General features: G+C 43.5%; 1 protein-coding gene across 3 annotated transcripts in view; it reads right to left on the reverse strand.

The window, feature by feature from the left end:
- LOC126475336 (eukaryotic translation initiation factor 5B) overlaps positions 1–14,473 on the reverse strand; it is a 425,184-nt gene that overhangs the window by 72,490 nt on the left and 338,221 nt on the right. For all 3 annotated transcript variants that reach the window (XM_050103135.1, XM_050103136.1, XM_050103134.1), the window contains exon 20: positions 1,663–1,824. In XM_050103135.1, coding sequence (XP_049959092.1) covers positions 1,663–1,824 — 162 coding nt within the window. The remainder of the gene's footprint in view (positions 1–1,662; positions 1,825–14,473) is intronic.

The following is a 14,473-nucleotide window of genomic DNA, read 5'->3' on the forward strand; positions in this document are numbered from 1 at the left end:
TAAGGACCATCTAGCAGTGTGGACAGTGGTTGTAAACTATCGCATGAAATCATCCAAAGAAATCGATCATAATCCCCAAATTGTTACCAGCAATCCAAACAGCATGACTACTGTGTGTAGAGAGTTAATAGGAGTGGTTTACAATGATCGAAAGCTCTTCGTAAGCCACATATTTCTGTAGTTAACGCTAAGCAACACTTGATGTGGTGTAAAGAGTGACGATGTGGTGTAAAAAGTGACATCACTGGACAGTGGACAACACGAAATGAGCAATGACTCAAGATGAGTGAAGTGGAGTGATGAATCACGCTATACCCTGTCAACATCAGATGAAAAGATTTGGGTTTGGTGAATACCTGGACAAAGTTACCTGCAGGTATGTGTAGTGCCAACAGTCAAGTATGGATATGATGGTGGTGTCTCGGTGTGGGGTCTTTAACACATTTTACAGCATTGTGTAGTGTGTACAGTAGAGGAACAGTTAGATGACGACGATGACCGATTGTGCGAGAATGACAAATGCACCTTTATCATAAAGTAGCATGTATGAGACAATGGTTTGTGGACAATAATATTTGTGAAATGGACTGGCCTGCCCTGAGTCCTGACTTGAACCCTACATAACACCATTAGGATAAGTTAGAATATTGACTTTGCTCCAAACCTCGACATCCAAGGACCTCTCTGGATCTGTTAATTAGGAAGAATGGGCTGCCATTTCTCCACAGCCCTTCAGACATCTCACAGGAAGTGTCCCCGGTACAGTTCATGTTGCCATAAAGGCAAAGGTTGACATGTACCACATTAATGTCCACTAGTAGATGTTGATATACTTTTGATCAGATTGTGTTAAGTATCCTCAGTTGTACGCCATAAGGTGGCTTGTGAAGTATATATAAAGACACATTGCAACATACCAATACACTGCACCATTTGAGGCCCTTTCACAAAATACACTTTTTCACTTCTCCAGTTTACAAATAAGGACTAACAAAGTAGGTATTCAGCAAAGATACTTTTCTATTCCCTGTTAATTTGGCAACCCACAGAAGTTTCTTGTCCTTATCAAGGAAAGCTGGTAATTTCTGAGTTTTACAGAATGTTTTCTGCTTCAGTGTGTTGTACCATATTAAAAACTTGTAGTGATATTTTAGTTGTAAAAATATTTCTAGCATACTTCCTCCTTGGGAACAACTTATCTGTCTTATGTGATGTTCATTAGTTGCAATGCGTTTTTCAATAATTTACATTTCAGGCAATTAGCTTCCCTCTACCATATCTTCAGTTCACTATCAGCCTTTTAGGCTCAGGGCAAGTCTCTTCATATTTGTTATTACCGCTATCTCAGTCACAGAGTATGCAAGCTTGCTTTCTGAATACCTTCACTCGTGTCAAACCATTCTAAACTGACATTCATTACAAGGACTTACCTGACACAGCAGTCATACTTCACCAGTTTTGATGTCAGACCTGTCTAGTAACTAAGCTGGTATTTTTGACATCTAATAAATATTCTATAACTCAAAAAACTGAATAAACAATCAATATAAATGGAGCAAAAAAAAACGCCAATGAGTATGTTACGACAGTTCTGGGTAACATGTGTCCTTAATTTAAGTATATGGTATGTTGTACAATATTAAGTCATGTAGTAGTACTAACCTTGCTGACTAGGAAATCCTTCTCATCAAAATGACGACCAAACATCTTCGGAGCTTCTCCGGGAATTGGCTCTATCTTGATGCTTACTTCTTGACCCTTGCGTGCACTCTCCACATTTTTATGGTTTACTTCAATAGTTGTAACAATGCCCAAGTCAACAAACTGAAACAACAACAATAAAGTAGAGGTGAGACAAAATATTACAGATGAGTGTAACGAAAAACAGCAGGAGTAATAGTAGGAGGGGTGAGTGTGAATGGAAGTAAAAAGCTATAGCACGCAACATATTCATTTTTTATTTAATTGCTCACTCACAATACTCATTCTTCCATGGCATCAGTCAAAGTACATTACACTTTGAGTTTATAAGTGTGGATGCCTCATACTGCCGTATGCATTACAAGTAACCAAAAACTTGAATATGATTGTAAGTCTGGTTGAAACTAGTATACAGTCTTTTCATACTGCTCTTACCAATTTTCGAAAGAATTGTTTTTAAATTATATATTCAAAATCGTGTTTCAACTTTGTGGTATACATCCCGCATCTGTTCATTCCATCCATTTCGCGATCATAGTGTTTCTGTGTAAACTCTTATGGCCTGGAAATGTATTGCTGCAAGCGCTGGCATGTTCCAGTGCCTGTCAACGTAGGTGAACACATGGTGCGATTCGTGTGGCCAGGAATGTTGTCAAGCTATAATATCACCAATGTGCAATTCCTAAGACCCGTGTAAATGGTCCACTAATAGCCACAGCCTGTAAATTGAGCATTGGAAGTAGAGGCTGTGTTATGCAAAGGTGGTTTTCAGACGACTCTTGCTTTCATTCAAGCTGCTTTGTAGAGGAACAGAGTATTCAGTTCAGGACTACAAAAAAACTGCAAACTGAGCACACGGAAAAAACATAGAAGAAAAATGGGTGTTGGTCACTATGCTAGGCCGTGCAACCACAGCTTCATTTCTCTTCTATTCCACTGTAACCACTGAATAGTACTCTGCCATGCTGCGAAACTGATTCTTCCCATACTTGCAAAATGAGGCCTAGTACTGAAAAAACACAGGTTCGAACAGAATAGAGCAGCCCACATACAGTGAAATTTGTGCTTAATTTCCTACACACAATAGGCCAGGTCCTCATGCCAACTGCAAAACAAAACGACGCCTGGTGGTGTTGCAGACTGATGATGGGGTACAGAGCTCCAGCCTGTAACCCGCGATGGAGGGTGGAGCTTTGACAAAGCCGGCCATCATGCCGGTGAAACGCCACAAAAATCGTCAAACAAATGTCAGCCAAAGAACCCGAGACAAAAGCCAAAAGGCGATACATCAACAGTTCGTAGTAATAGACGGAAAGTCATCGAGTAAAACAGAAGTAATATCTGGCGTTCCCCAAAGAAGTGTTATAGGCCCTCTATTGTTCCCGATATATATATTAACGAAATAGGAGACAATCTGAGTAGCCGTCTTAGATTGTTTGCAGATGATGCTGTCATTTACCGTCTTGTAAAGTCATCAGATGATTTAGATATCTGCATGGTGCGACAAGTGGCAATTGACCCTGAATAAGGAAAAGTGTGAAGTTATTCACATGAGTACTAAAAGAAATCAGCTAAATTTCGATTACGCGATAAGTCACACAAATCTGAAGGCTGTAAATTCAACTAAATACAAATTGCAAATAACCTAAATTGGAACGATCACATAGATAATATTGTGGGTAGAGCAAATCAAAGACTGCGATTCATTGGCAGAACATTTAGAAGGTGCAATAGGTCTATAAAGAGACTGCTTACACCACTCTTATCCGCCCTATTCTAGAGAGTTGCTGTACGGTGTGGGATCCGCATTAGGTGGGACTGACGGATGACATCGAAAAAGTACAAAGAAGGGCAGCTCGTTTTGTATTATCGCGAAATAGGGGAGATAGTGTCACAGACATGATACGTTAACTGGAGTGGCAATCATTAAAACAAAGGCGTTTTTCGTTGCGAAGGGATCTTCTCATGAAATTTCAATCACCAGTTTTCTCCTCCGATTGTGAAAACATTCTGTTGGCAACCACCTACATAGGGAGAAATGATCATCACGATAAAATAAGAGAAACCAGGACTCGCGCAAAAAAATTTAAGTGCTCGTCTTTCCCGCGTGCCGTTCGAGAGTGGAACGGTAGAGAGACAGCTTGAAGCTGGTACACTGAACCCTCTGCCAGGCACTTTACTGTGTAGCAGAGTAATCACGTAGATGTAGATGAAGGCCCTGATCTCTTAAGGCTAAGTAAACAATAAACGAATAATCTTCTGTAATTCTGTATGTATTCTACTAGCGTTTCCCAAACTGCAATTAATTCTCGGGCAGCCAGTCTACAAGTTTAAGACCAAGCCTGAGTGTGCTACAAGCACAAGAGGCTGTCCCATGTATTACTGGCTGTTTATAGTCCATGCTGCCAGTAGATTCGACGCCAAGACTTGGGGAGAGATCGACGAAGGCCACAAAGCTGCATCGATCAGGCTCCTCTTTGCCATAAACATCTTCACTGTAAGAAGTCTGATCTTTAAACTACTGTACATAAACGGTAACAATTTCATTCAAACAAGCAAAGAAGCCAGAGTATCCAAGGGCATACAAAGAAATACCGCGATGTAATAAGGAAGGAATGAAAATTAAGAGTATAACGTAATTTCGGCGACAAGGTCATTCGATTCAGAGCGCTAACTCGGATTGTAGAAGCTAAGGAAAAGAAAGCGACAATGTACTTTTCAAAGGAAGCTTCTGGCATTTGCCTTAATCGGCTTACCTAAACTATGGAAAAACTAAATATGGAAGGCCGGAAGGGGATTCGAATAACCGCAGTCCTGATTGCGAGGGTAGTATTTTACGACTGCGCCACCTCGCTCGGTGCTGTAATGGGGATGCGGTCAAAAACTCTAAAATAAAACCTCTAAACTTTCAGAATTTTGGTGAATGCCGAGATGGTCGGTCACGGTATTAATCATTCAGATTTTAAACTGGGCAGTTGTTTTACGCACATTCAAGTGCGGCAATCTATGTTAGTCACCAGACTCGTCAAATTGAAGTTCTGTTTCTCGAAAAAGCTTGAGAAGCGGATCGTACTAGAGCGGCATTTCTTACATCTAAGTATGTCTTACAATAGTGCGAAAGATAAACAAACACAGTAAAGATGAAAAACACAGTACCCCGTTAGGTGTGTAGTTCTCTAGTTTGTAGAAGTTGGCCTTCTCTAACTTGAGCATAGTTGACTTTCGGTAGCCTTCATACTGCATGCTAAATGCTGCTGTTAAAGTTCTACGAGTAGTGTAAGAAAAGCAATTAGACAGCCTCCCCCCCCCCCCCCCCAGCAAAATTGTTCGGTGTCGTCGTTCCCACAATTGATAGCAGCGCTGAAAGGCTTCAACTGGTAGGGCCTTTAGCATATCAGTCACATTCTTTTGAATGGTCTCCACAGCCCCAAGCTGACGTCATTTTAAGGCATTCTTCTATTTCAGGAAAAGGAAAAAGTCACAAGAACTCAGACCAAGTGAGTGGGGGGGGGGGGGGTGAAACAACTTTAACGCCTTTTGAGGTCAAAAATTTGGCGATGGAAGTAACCACCTGTCTGCAATATGAGGTCTCGATCGATTCACCTTTTTCCTGAGCCTTTCAAGGACATCTTTGCAATGCACTTAGTTGACAGTTTGTCCTGGAGGTCTGATCTCTCACGAGTAAGCACCCGTTCGATGTTTTCGTCGGTTTTTGAAGTTGAAGATCTCTGTGAGCGACGTTCGTGCTCTTTATAGGTAATGTTCCAAGTAAGCCTATCCTCAACTTTTCAAGGGCCACACTCGCGGATTTCCGAAGTTTGGAAAAAAAACTTGATGAAATAACTTTGCTCAGAAGTCAGCTATTCCATTTTCTTAACACACAACACAAACGTAACTTCGCTGATAGCGCTCTTCGTGAGCTGAAACTCTGACTGAGCATCTGGATTCTGGATACGATGAACACACCGGGCTACACTAGTAGAACAACAAAGCGTTGCCAGATCGCTCGCAACACTGCGAGCGATATGGCAACGCTGTGTTGTTAGTTTCATTATTTTCCTCATGCGCCTCGTATAGTCAACCCAGTGTCAATGGGTTTCCCATTACGTCAAGAAAATGTACCCGAAGATTAGACGATAAATATAGTACGAGAGGTATTGGGAAGGCGCAGCACTTTGGGTGTACTGCAGGTAAAGGAAATTAGAAATTTAACAGGAACAGAATTATCTCCAAATTATTCTCAATAAGCATTGTAATGACAATGAATTGCCAGGATATCATCGACTCGTGTCCGATCAAGTTTGCTTCGTATGTCAGAGATAAGGTTCCACGCAGACAAATTTCTTTCGGAAGTCACATTTGAGGCTGGAACGCTAAACATTCGTCGCCACTGCAATTCATTCAAATTAAATGGAAGTCAGCGTCACCGGTAGACTGTGTATGACGTGGCCTGCAAATAGAAACTTCATTTTCCGATTTGTGAGCACGGCTAACACTGTCTAGGCGGCCCTAATCAAATATTTATTGATCCTACAGGCCCTTTGTTATAATGAATTTTTGGTTTATACACCAATAAAAAGAAACTGAACTGTAGGATACTTCCATGCCTTCGAATGCTTCTGTCGCCTCTTTGAATCGCTCTAAAAATATCAGGAGTTCTCTTACATTACTGTTGTAGCAACCAGCAAGTTTTTCGTAGACGCTCTTCTCCGCAAGCATTTCCACGTTTTTACCATACAGTCTAATTACACGATGTTTCATTTAGCATCAATTTCTTGCTTCAAGTCCATCTTCATCCAATACATGTCATAAGTTTTCTTCATGAAACGCTCAGTATCTTTGGCAACGTATGTTGTGAAATAAACGGCAGCAACCTATTTTTCAAATCGTCTAATCGAAAATATGTTTAAGGACTGTGTTCGAAACACTTGTAATGCACGCATAATGCTGAAAGCTAGTTACAGTTCCACAGATCATCTGAATGATTCTTTAACCGAAATGATGTGGAACTGGTCTGTTTACAGGATAATATGTACATGGTTAGTGTTAACATTAATTAACACATAGCATGCCTTGCGTATATTAGCGACTCGGTCAACGACAAACTCTTATTGAAATGCTCGGAAGTTACTCATAAATAAAATGTTTCCTGCTTGCAGTTCTTAATAAATTCATCAGATTCTTTCTTCTTAGAAATTTGAGTTGTCATCAATATCATATTGTGCAATGCCTAATCTTGATAGAAAAAGTACGCAGCAATAGATGGGTAACAACTTTTAAGATATGTATTATGTATCTCCGCATATCTACTGTACCTGTACATGTATTCACACCTACAGCCTGAACAATGCTGGGCGTCATTCTGACCCGTATTTCAGTGGATTCTCTTTCAATGTTGCGTGCTACTGTCGCAGGATGAGGTAAAATATTCGAGACTTTTCCCTGTACTGAACCGAAATTTACGAGCTCCTAACATGACGCGCGAAATCGTCCATCTGATATTAATGCAAACAGACGAAGGTCTCTGGCACATATTTCTACTCGCTTTTGAGGTACTGTAGCTTCCACTTAAACGGGTAATACTTCAGAACTTACACTTTGTTGTGTTCTGCAGACGTACCTTCAGATGTATAGCGACAGTCATTTTAAACCCATTACTAGGATTTTTTCCTTGTTTTGGACCATACTACCACCTCTGAAAGTGTCATATCCCCATTCGTAGCGACAACAGTACCGGTACATGCAGTCCACTGTCAGAGAGATCAGTATGATTTTCGCTGCTAACTTTCGACTCGTTCCTTTCCACACCAGACACCCTTATCTCAAATTGATACATTTATCCGTCCTGATCCCCCTTGAACGCCGGAAACATCATTACGGAATCACTCTCTATATGCAGACATTTACGGACGGCAGCGCCTGTAACTGGGATGCTCTGTGGCGTCGTTGGATGACGTTTCCGGACATGGGTTCCTACGTCAAACTGGATAGTCCTCTCTGAAACCTCTGGAAGTTTGAAATACCTTGAACGCATTAGTGCTATTAGAGCCGTGTGATAAAGTTGGCCAACTGGAAAATGGGTTGAGTATGAAAACTATTTCACAAGCATAGGAGAGCAGTAAGCTGATCTGGGTTCACCGATTAATGTCATCCTCGCCGACGGCTGGGTAATAACGTCGGCAGCGAGTCTGCTAATAATTTTAGGTTGTAATTCATATTTGAAATTGGTTTCTGAAAGTCTGCCAATCCTAAAGAAACTGTTACAACAATGGAACACTGTCAAAACCTATATTTCACACATTTTGGAAGCTTAGGTCCATCTGGAAGTGACAATCCTGTGCTTACGTTCGTGATCATAATTCGAATACAGCGTGATTGTATGTTTTGCAGATCTGTCACAGATGCGATAGTGTGGTCCTGGTGGCCCATGTATCCGAACTTCAAATCTGATTATTCGTCTTGGGGAAGAGGGTGGTATCACACTGACCTAAATCTGGTGAATATCAGTTTTGTATAACTGTCATTTTAGTGCAATCGAAAATCCGTAAATAATGTACGCTGTATATGGTCGTGCATGTCTTGCTACATAACCCATCTTTCGCACACCCCTTCTGTAGACTTTTCTCCTGCAGCACAAGTGCAAACATTTTACAGAACATTACGATACAATCTCTACTGTTGTCTGTCCAGCAGGCACAAACTCTCTATGGACTATCGCATCAATGAAATCCGATCAGTAGGGACATAATGTTACTCTTGAACTAAAGAGTTTTTATTTTGGTTCAGTTGAAGGAGGGCTTTTCCATTGTACCGATTGCCCCTTAGTTTCAGGATCGGAGGCATAAACCCAAATTCGGTCATCAGTGAAAAAAAAACTTTCAATGACATTTGGATCCTCTTAAAGCAGCAGTAACACAAACTTCGTCGCAATCCATCTCACGTTCAGTTCTTCTCACTGTTCATTCCCGTGTACAATAACTTACTCCCTAGGTGTCGCAGAGGTCCTGGATGTTCTGGCTATGATTCTGCAAAGTCAGATCCCCTTTTGAGATTTTTCTGGTGTGATGTCAGTTGACAGACGATCGAAAGATCATCGTCATCGCTCGATGTTTGTCTGTTTAGCAAGACGATAATCTGAAGAGCGAGCAGGTGTCTCAGACACGGCTGTGAGGGTTCACTTTCACTAAATATGTTAACAATATACGAAATATAAAAATTAGTAACTAATATAATTAATACAAGAAATGCACTTCGACAAAACACACTTACATCACCGCATCACATATCAACAGATCTCTGTATTGCGCGCACGCTGCAATAACTACTAGATGAGAAACTGATTCATAAGTCCTGTACATCTGCACCTAACATATCACACTGTACGGCAGGTACGGCGTTCTGCTGGAAAAAGGGCACTTTACCCAGTACAAGGCGTTGTCGCTATTATTTTACAGACAGGTTATATCAGTCTTAAGTCTGCGAGCGTTATCTCCAAACGCATGCTTGATTTGGTGCGATTCTGCAGATGTTTTCCCTAGTTTGAAACAAGGCTTCATACAGACAGGCTGCTCTTTCAGGCCAGTTACCGTCAAACCGCAAACTGACGGAACCGAGGCAATGGTAACAGTCTAACAACTACAGAAACTCACTCAGCTCGCAGCCGCTTGCCAAACTCATTCAAAGTGGCTGTATGAGGCGAGACGCAGCGGTATTTCAGCGCACTTGTAACCATTTGCGCGCAAAATTCAAACTTACGGAGCTTTCTCGTATGACCTCGTGTAACTAAGAATTTTCACGTAGGCTATTATGCCAGATGGGTTCTTTGAAGAACTGCCGTCCTCTCTTACGAAGGCTCAGCGCGAATCTATTCATTAACGTATCTTTATCTCCATTAGAAGGAAACACCAAAACCGAGGCACAGTTTGATATCTTATGGCCCAGACTGAGAAGAAGTAGCAACACAGTTTAATACCATCAGAACTTTCAACAGATTGCAACTCTAAGCTCTGCCTATGACACTAGAAAAGCTTAAAGTTGCCAGAATGAGATATTCACTCTGCAGCGGAGTGTGCGCTGATATGAACCTTCCTGGCAGATTAAAACTGCGTGCCGGACCGAGACTCGAACTCGGGACCTTTGCCTTTCGCGGGCAAGTACTCTACCAACTGAGCTACCCAAGGACGACTCACGCCCCGTCCTCACAGCTTTACTTCCGCCAGTACCTCGCCTCCTACCTTCCAAACTTAACAGAAGCTCTGCTGCGAACCTTGCAGAGCTCGTTCTGGAAACATCCCCCAGGCTGTGGCTAAGCGATGTCTCCGCAATATCCTTTCTTTCAGGAGCGCTACTTCTGCAAGGTTCGCAGTAGAGCTTCTGTTAAGTTTGGAAGGTAGGAGGCGAGGTACTGGCGGAAGAAAAGCTGTGAGGACGGGGCGTGAGTCGTGCTTGGGTAGCTCAGTTGGTAGAGCACTTGCCCGCGAAAGGCAAAGGTCCCGAGTTCGAGTCTCGGTCCGGCACACAGTTTTAATCTGGCAGGAAGTTTCAAGCTTAAAGTTGTTTAACTGGCTGACAAACAACAAGCCTACACTTGAGAGACGAATCCTACGATGTAAGTAGTACATACTTCCACGCACGTACTGCTATTACGTTTTAATTTCATCCCAAATTATCAGCAGTGAATAAAAATTCTAAATTTTTTTGGAACACCTCTGACAATACCAGTGTCACGCACAATATTGCTGGCAGGCGTTGGAGCCGTAATACATTCCTGGACAACAGGATCTGTGTCCCGAGGGGTCCAAGAGTGATGCTTGTCCCTTATCGCAGCGAAAGTAGGCTACAGGGGCCTGCCGATAACCGCATGAATGGCGGCCGTTGTTGTGAATCGCGAGCTTTGTGGCGGGGCGGGGCGGCGCGGCGCGGTGGGCCAGGTGTCGCTGCCTGGAACCGCGAACCAGCCGACCGGCCGCGCGCATCGCGACACATCCTGCCTTTTGTGTCACCAGCTGCGGGGGTCCCTCCACAACCACTGCAGCGTGCGCTCCCATAAACACGTGGCGAGCAACTTCTAGACGCCCCCGACACCCCGGCCGAATTACAGGCCACGCTTTAATCTAACGCCAGTTTGGCGAGAAACCTACTGGGGAAGACAGAAGAGAAACAAAAGAAATAACGAAATGATTTTCATCTCTCTATCGTTGTTGACGTTGGTAACCCAGAGACGAAATGCATTTGATGTGTGAAACATTCCAGACTTCACAGGCTACACTGACGATGGTTTCGTGGCACACAGTCCATCATCAAAAACCAATCACATCTAATAAGAGGGCACATAAAGTCCGGCAATACTTTCAATTATTTATTGCACAAGAACTAAACATTGTGCAGATGTCACACATATTGCATTCTGAAGAGAAACTTTCGATATGCGAACCATGCGTGACCCGGCACGCGTCAATACGGTAAACGAGTTCTTGCCATACCCGTCCCAGCATGGCATCATCGACTGTGGCAGTCGCTTTCCGTATTCTCTCCCGGAGCTCTTAGAACTACTTAAACCTAACTAACCTAAGGACATCACACACATCCATGCCCGAGGCAGGATTCGAACCTGCGACTGTAGTGGTCGCGCGGTTCCAGACTGTAGCGCCTAGAACCGCATGGCCACTCCGGCCGGCAATTGAAAGTGTTCTCGGACTTCATGTACACCCTATATACAGATTCAATGCAACAGGTCCATGAACGGATGATAGACATTCACTTACGTCTTGCCCTACCACCTTCTACTGTAAGCAAAATCACGTCGAATTTATGCGAATACTTGTTATTTACCACCACGTACGAAACCCTAACTGACCGTGTAGTGTACTAACAAGTTAAAACTGACACACCTGCTTTGTGTGCTCCACTGTCAGTTTGCGTTTCGTAGGTGTTGTTGATAAAATTGTTTTCCCGTGAATTTAACATGATTTAACTTCAAGAATAAAGTGATAGGGCAGGACCCCGGTGGTTATCGGTTATCTGTGCATGACCCTTTGTACGAAACACAGGTAGCTTTATCATCTTACGAGTGGCTGATATTTGCAGCTGACAAAAGTCGTGGGACATGTACACATACAGATGGCGGTGGTGTAGCGTACAAAATATATAAAAGAGCAGTGAATTGGCAAAGTTGTCATTTGCAATCAGATGATTCATGTGAAAAGGATTCGGACGTAATTATGACCGTACGACTTACGGACTTTGAATGTGGAATGGTAGTTCCAGCTAGACGCATGGGACAGTCCATTTCGGAAATCGTTAGGGAATTCAATAATCCGGGATCCACAGTGTCAAGAGTGTGTTGAGAATACCAGATTTCAGGCTTTACCTCACATCACGAACGACTCAGTAGTCGACGACCTTCACTTAACGACCGAGAGCTGCGGCGTTTGCGTAAACTCGTCAGTGATAACACACAAGCAACATTGCTTGAAACAACCGCAGAAATCAATGTGGGGCGTACGATCAACATATCCGTTAGGACGTCTGCGGTGAAACTTGGCGGTAATGGGCTACGACAGCAGACTACTGACGCGCGTGCCTCTACTAACAGCATGACATCGCCTGCAGCGGCTCTCCTGTGCTCGTGACCGTAACTGTTACACCCTACACGACTGGAAAACTGTGACCTGATCAAATGAGTCCCGATTTCGGTTGGTAAGAGCTGATGGTAGAGTTCGAGTGTGGAGCAGATCCCGCGAAACCATGGACCCAGGTTGTAGAGAAGGCACTGTGCAAGCTGGAGGTGGCTCCGTAAAGATGTGGGTTGTGTTTACTTGGGAAGGACTGGGCCCTCTGGAACAATTGAACCGATAACTGACTGGAAATTGTCATTTTTCGTAACTCTTGAGACAATCTGCAACCATTTATGAACTTCATGTTGTCAAACAACAATGGATGACAATGCACTACAGTATGTCACCGGGCCACAATTGTTCGCGATTAGTTTCAACAACATTGTGGGTAAATCGAGCCAATGGCCTAGTAACGCAGATCACCCGACATTAATTTCTTCGAAAATTTATGAGACATAATCAACAGATCAATGTATGCACAAAATCCTGCACCTGCCGCACTTTCGCAATTATGGCCGGCTATAGAAGCAGCATGGCCCAATACTTTCGCAGGGGACTTCCAACGACTTGTTGAGTTCATGCCACGTCCAACTGCTGCACTACGCTGGTCAAAAGGAGGGCCTACACGATATCTGGAGGTATCTCATGACTTGTCACCTCAGTGTACGTGACGCAGGAGACTCCAGATTTCCAAAAGGCGTTTCTGTGTAACATTTTGCTTGCGCGTAAAGCATCGTTTACGAACCATGGGTAAATCAGTTATTGCAATATGCACACTCCTGGTCATATGAAAATCCACGGTAGTCGAGATAAGAGGGTAAGGGTCCACAGAAGCGTCCGATCTTACCCGTCGGCTTTGACCCGTGACGTAAGCGTGTTGTGGTGTGTGACGTCATTACGGCGCGGAGTTTGATTTGCGATTGTGGCGTGTTTGTAGATGTCTTGTTTTTGTTTGTCGTGCTCTCTGGTGGTGTGTTCATGGTTTTCGTTTGTTTCGTTTGTTTCGTGTGGTGGGGTCAGTTTTCTGTTGCTCAGGTGTTGGATTTGAAGCGGAATTTCTATTAGTGAGTTAATGGTTAATTTAATGCTCATTGCTGTACGTCGGGTGAGTTTGTTATTGAGTGTATTTGGTTGTGGTTTTTTGTTCAGGAATGGATATGAAAGACCGCCTTAACAGTGTTCGGTTGAGGGCGATGATGGGGGAGACAGCTTTAGAGCTGATTAAATTTCTTCAGCTATTTGGCTTAATTGCCGAGGTCGTGAAGTGCGGTGTGTGCCGTGAACCTATGAAATTGGTTAAAGTTCCGGACTCTCGGACCAGGGACGGATACATGTGGTGTTGCCGGAAAGATGGCGCATGGCGTTCTGTAAGGCGTGGTACCTGGTTCGAGAAGTCTAGATTGGCCATGCGTGAGATTGTGCTTATTACGTATTATTTTTGTTATAGTTGCGGGCAGAGTTTTTGCGCGTTTGAGACTGGTGTGAGTGAGAGGACTGTTTTAGACTGGTATTCCTTTTGTCGTGAGGTGTGTTCCGAATTTATTAAGTACAGGGGTAAGTTGGGTGGGCATGGGGTGCTTGTGGAGGTGGATGAGTCGCAGTTTGGTAAAAGGAAGTATGGGAGGGGGAAGTCTGTGGCTGGTCTTTGGGTGTGGGGGGCTGTTGTTCAGGGGGGTGGGGGTACTGAATGTGTTTTTAGGGTTGTGGAGGGGAGGTCGAAGCCTGAATTAGTGGGGTTAATTGAGGAGTATGTAGAGCCGGGGTCCACAGTAGTTTCAGATGCGTTTTCTTCATATAGGGGGTTGGGTGAGAGGGGATTTAATCATTTAGTAGTGAACCACAGTCTAGAGTTTAAGAATTATGATACTGGGGCTTGCACTAACACAATTGAGGGGATGTGGGGAGCGGTTAAGTCAGTTCTTGGGAGGGGGAAGAGGCGCTCTTCCAACCTTCAGTCTCATTTAGATGAGTACTGTTGGCGGAAGAGTGTCCCGGAGGGCTATTGCATTCTTCGGGTTTTTTTAAGGGCTGTGGGTAAAATGTATAGACCGAAAGTGGTTAGTTAGGGTGGGCTGGGTAGGTGGGTGGGTGGTTTATTTTGTTGTATAGTGTTTGTGTGTTGTATTTTGGAGTTGTGGGGGAGGGGGTTGACGTTT

The sequence above is a fragment of the Schistocerca serialis genome, chromosome 4 (genome assembly GCF_023864345.2).
Source record: "Schistocerca serialis cubense isolate TAMUIC-IGC-003099 chromosome 4, iqSchSeri2.2, whole genome shotgun sequence".
Taxonomy (NCBI): domain Eukaryota; kingdom Metazoa; phylum Arthropoda; class Insecta; order Orthoptera; family Acrididae; genus Schistocerca; species Schistocerca serialis.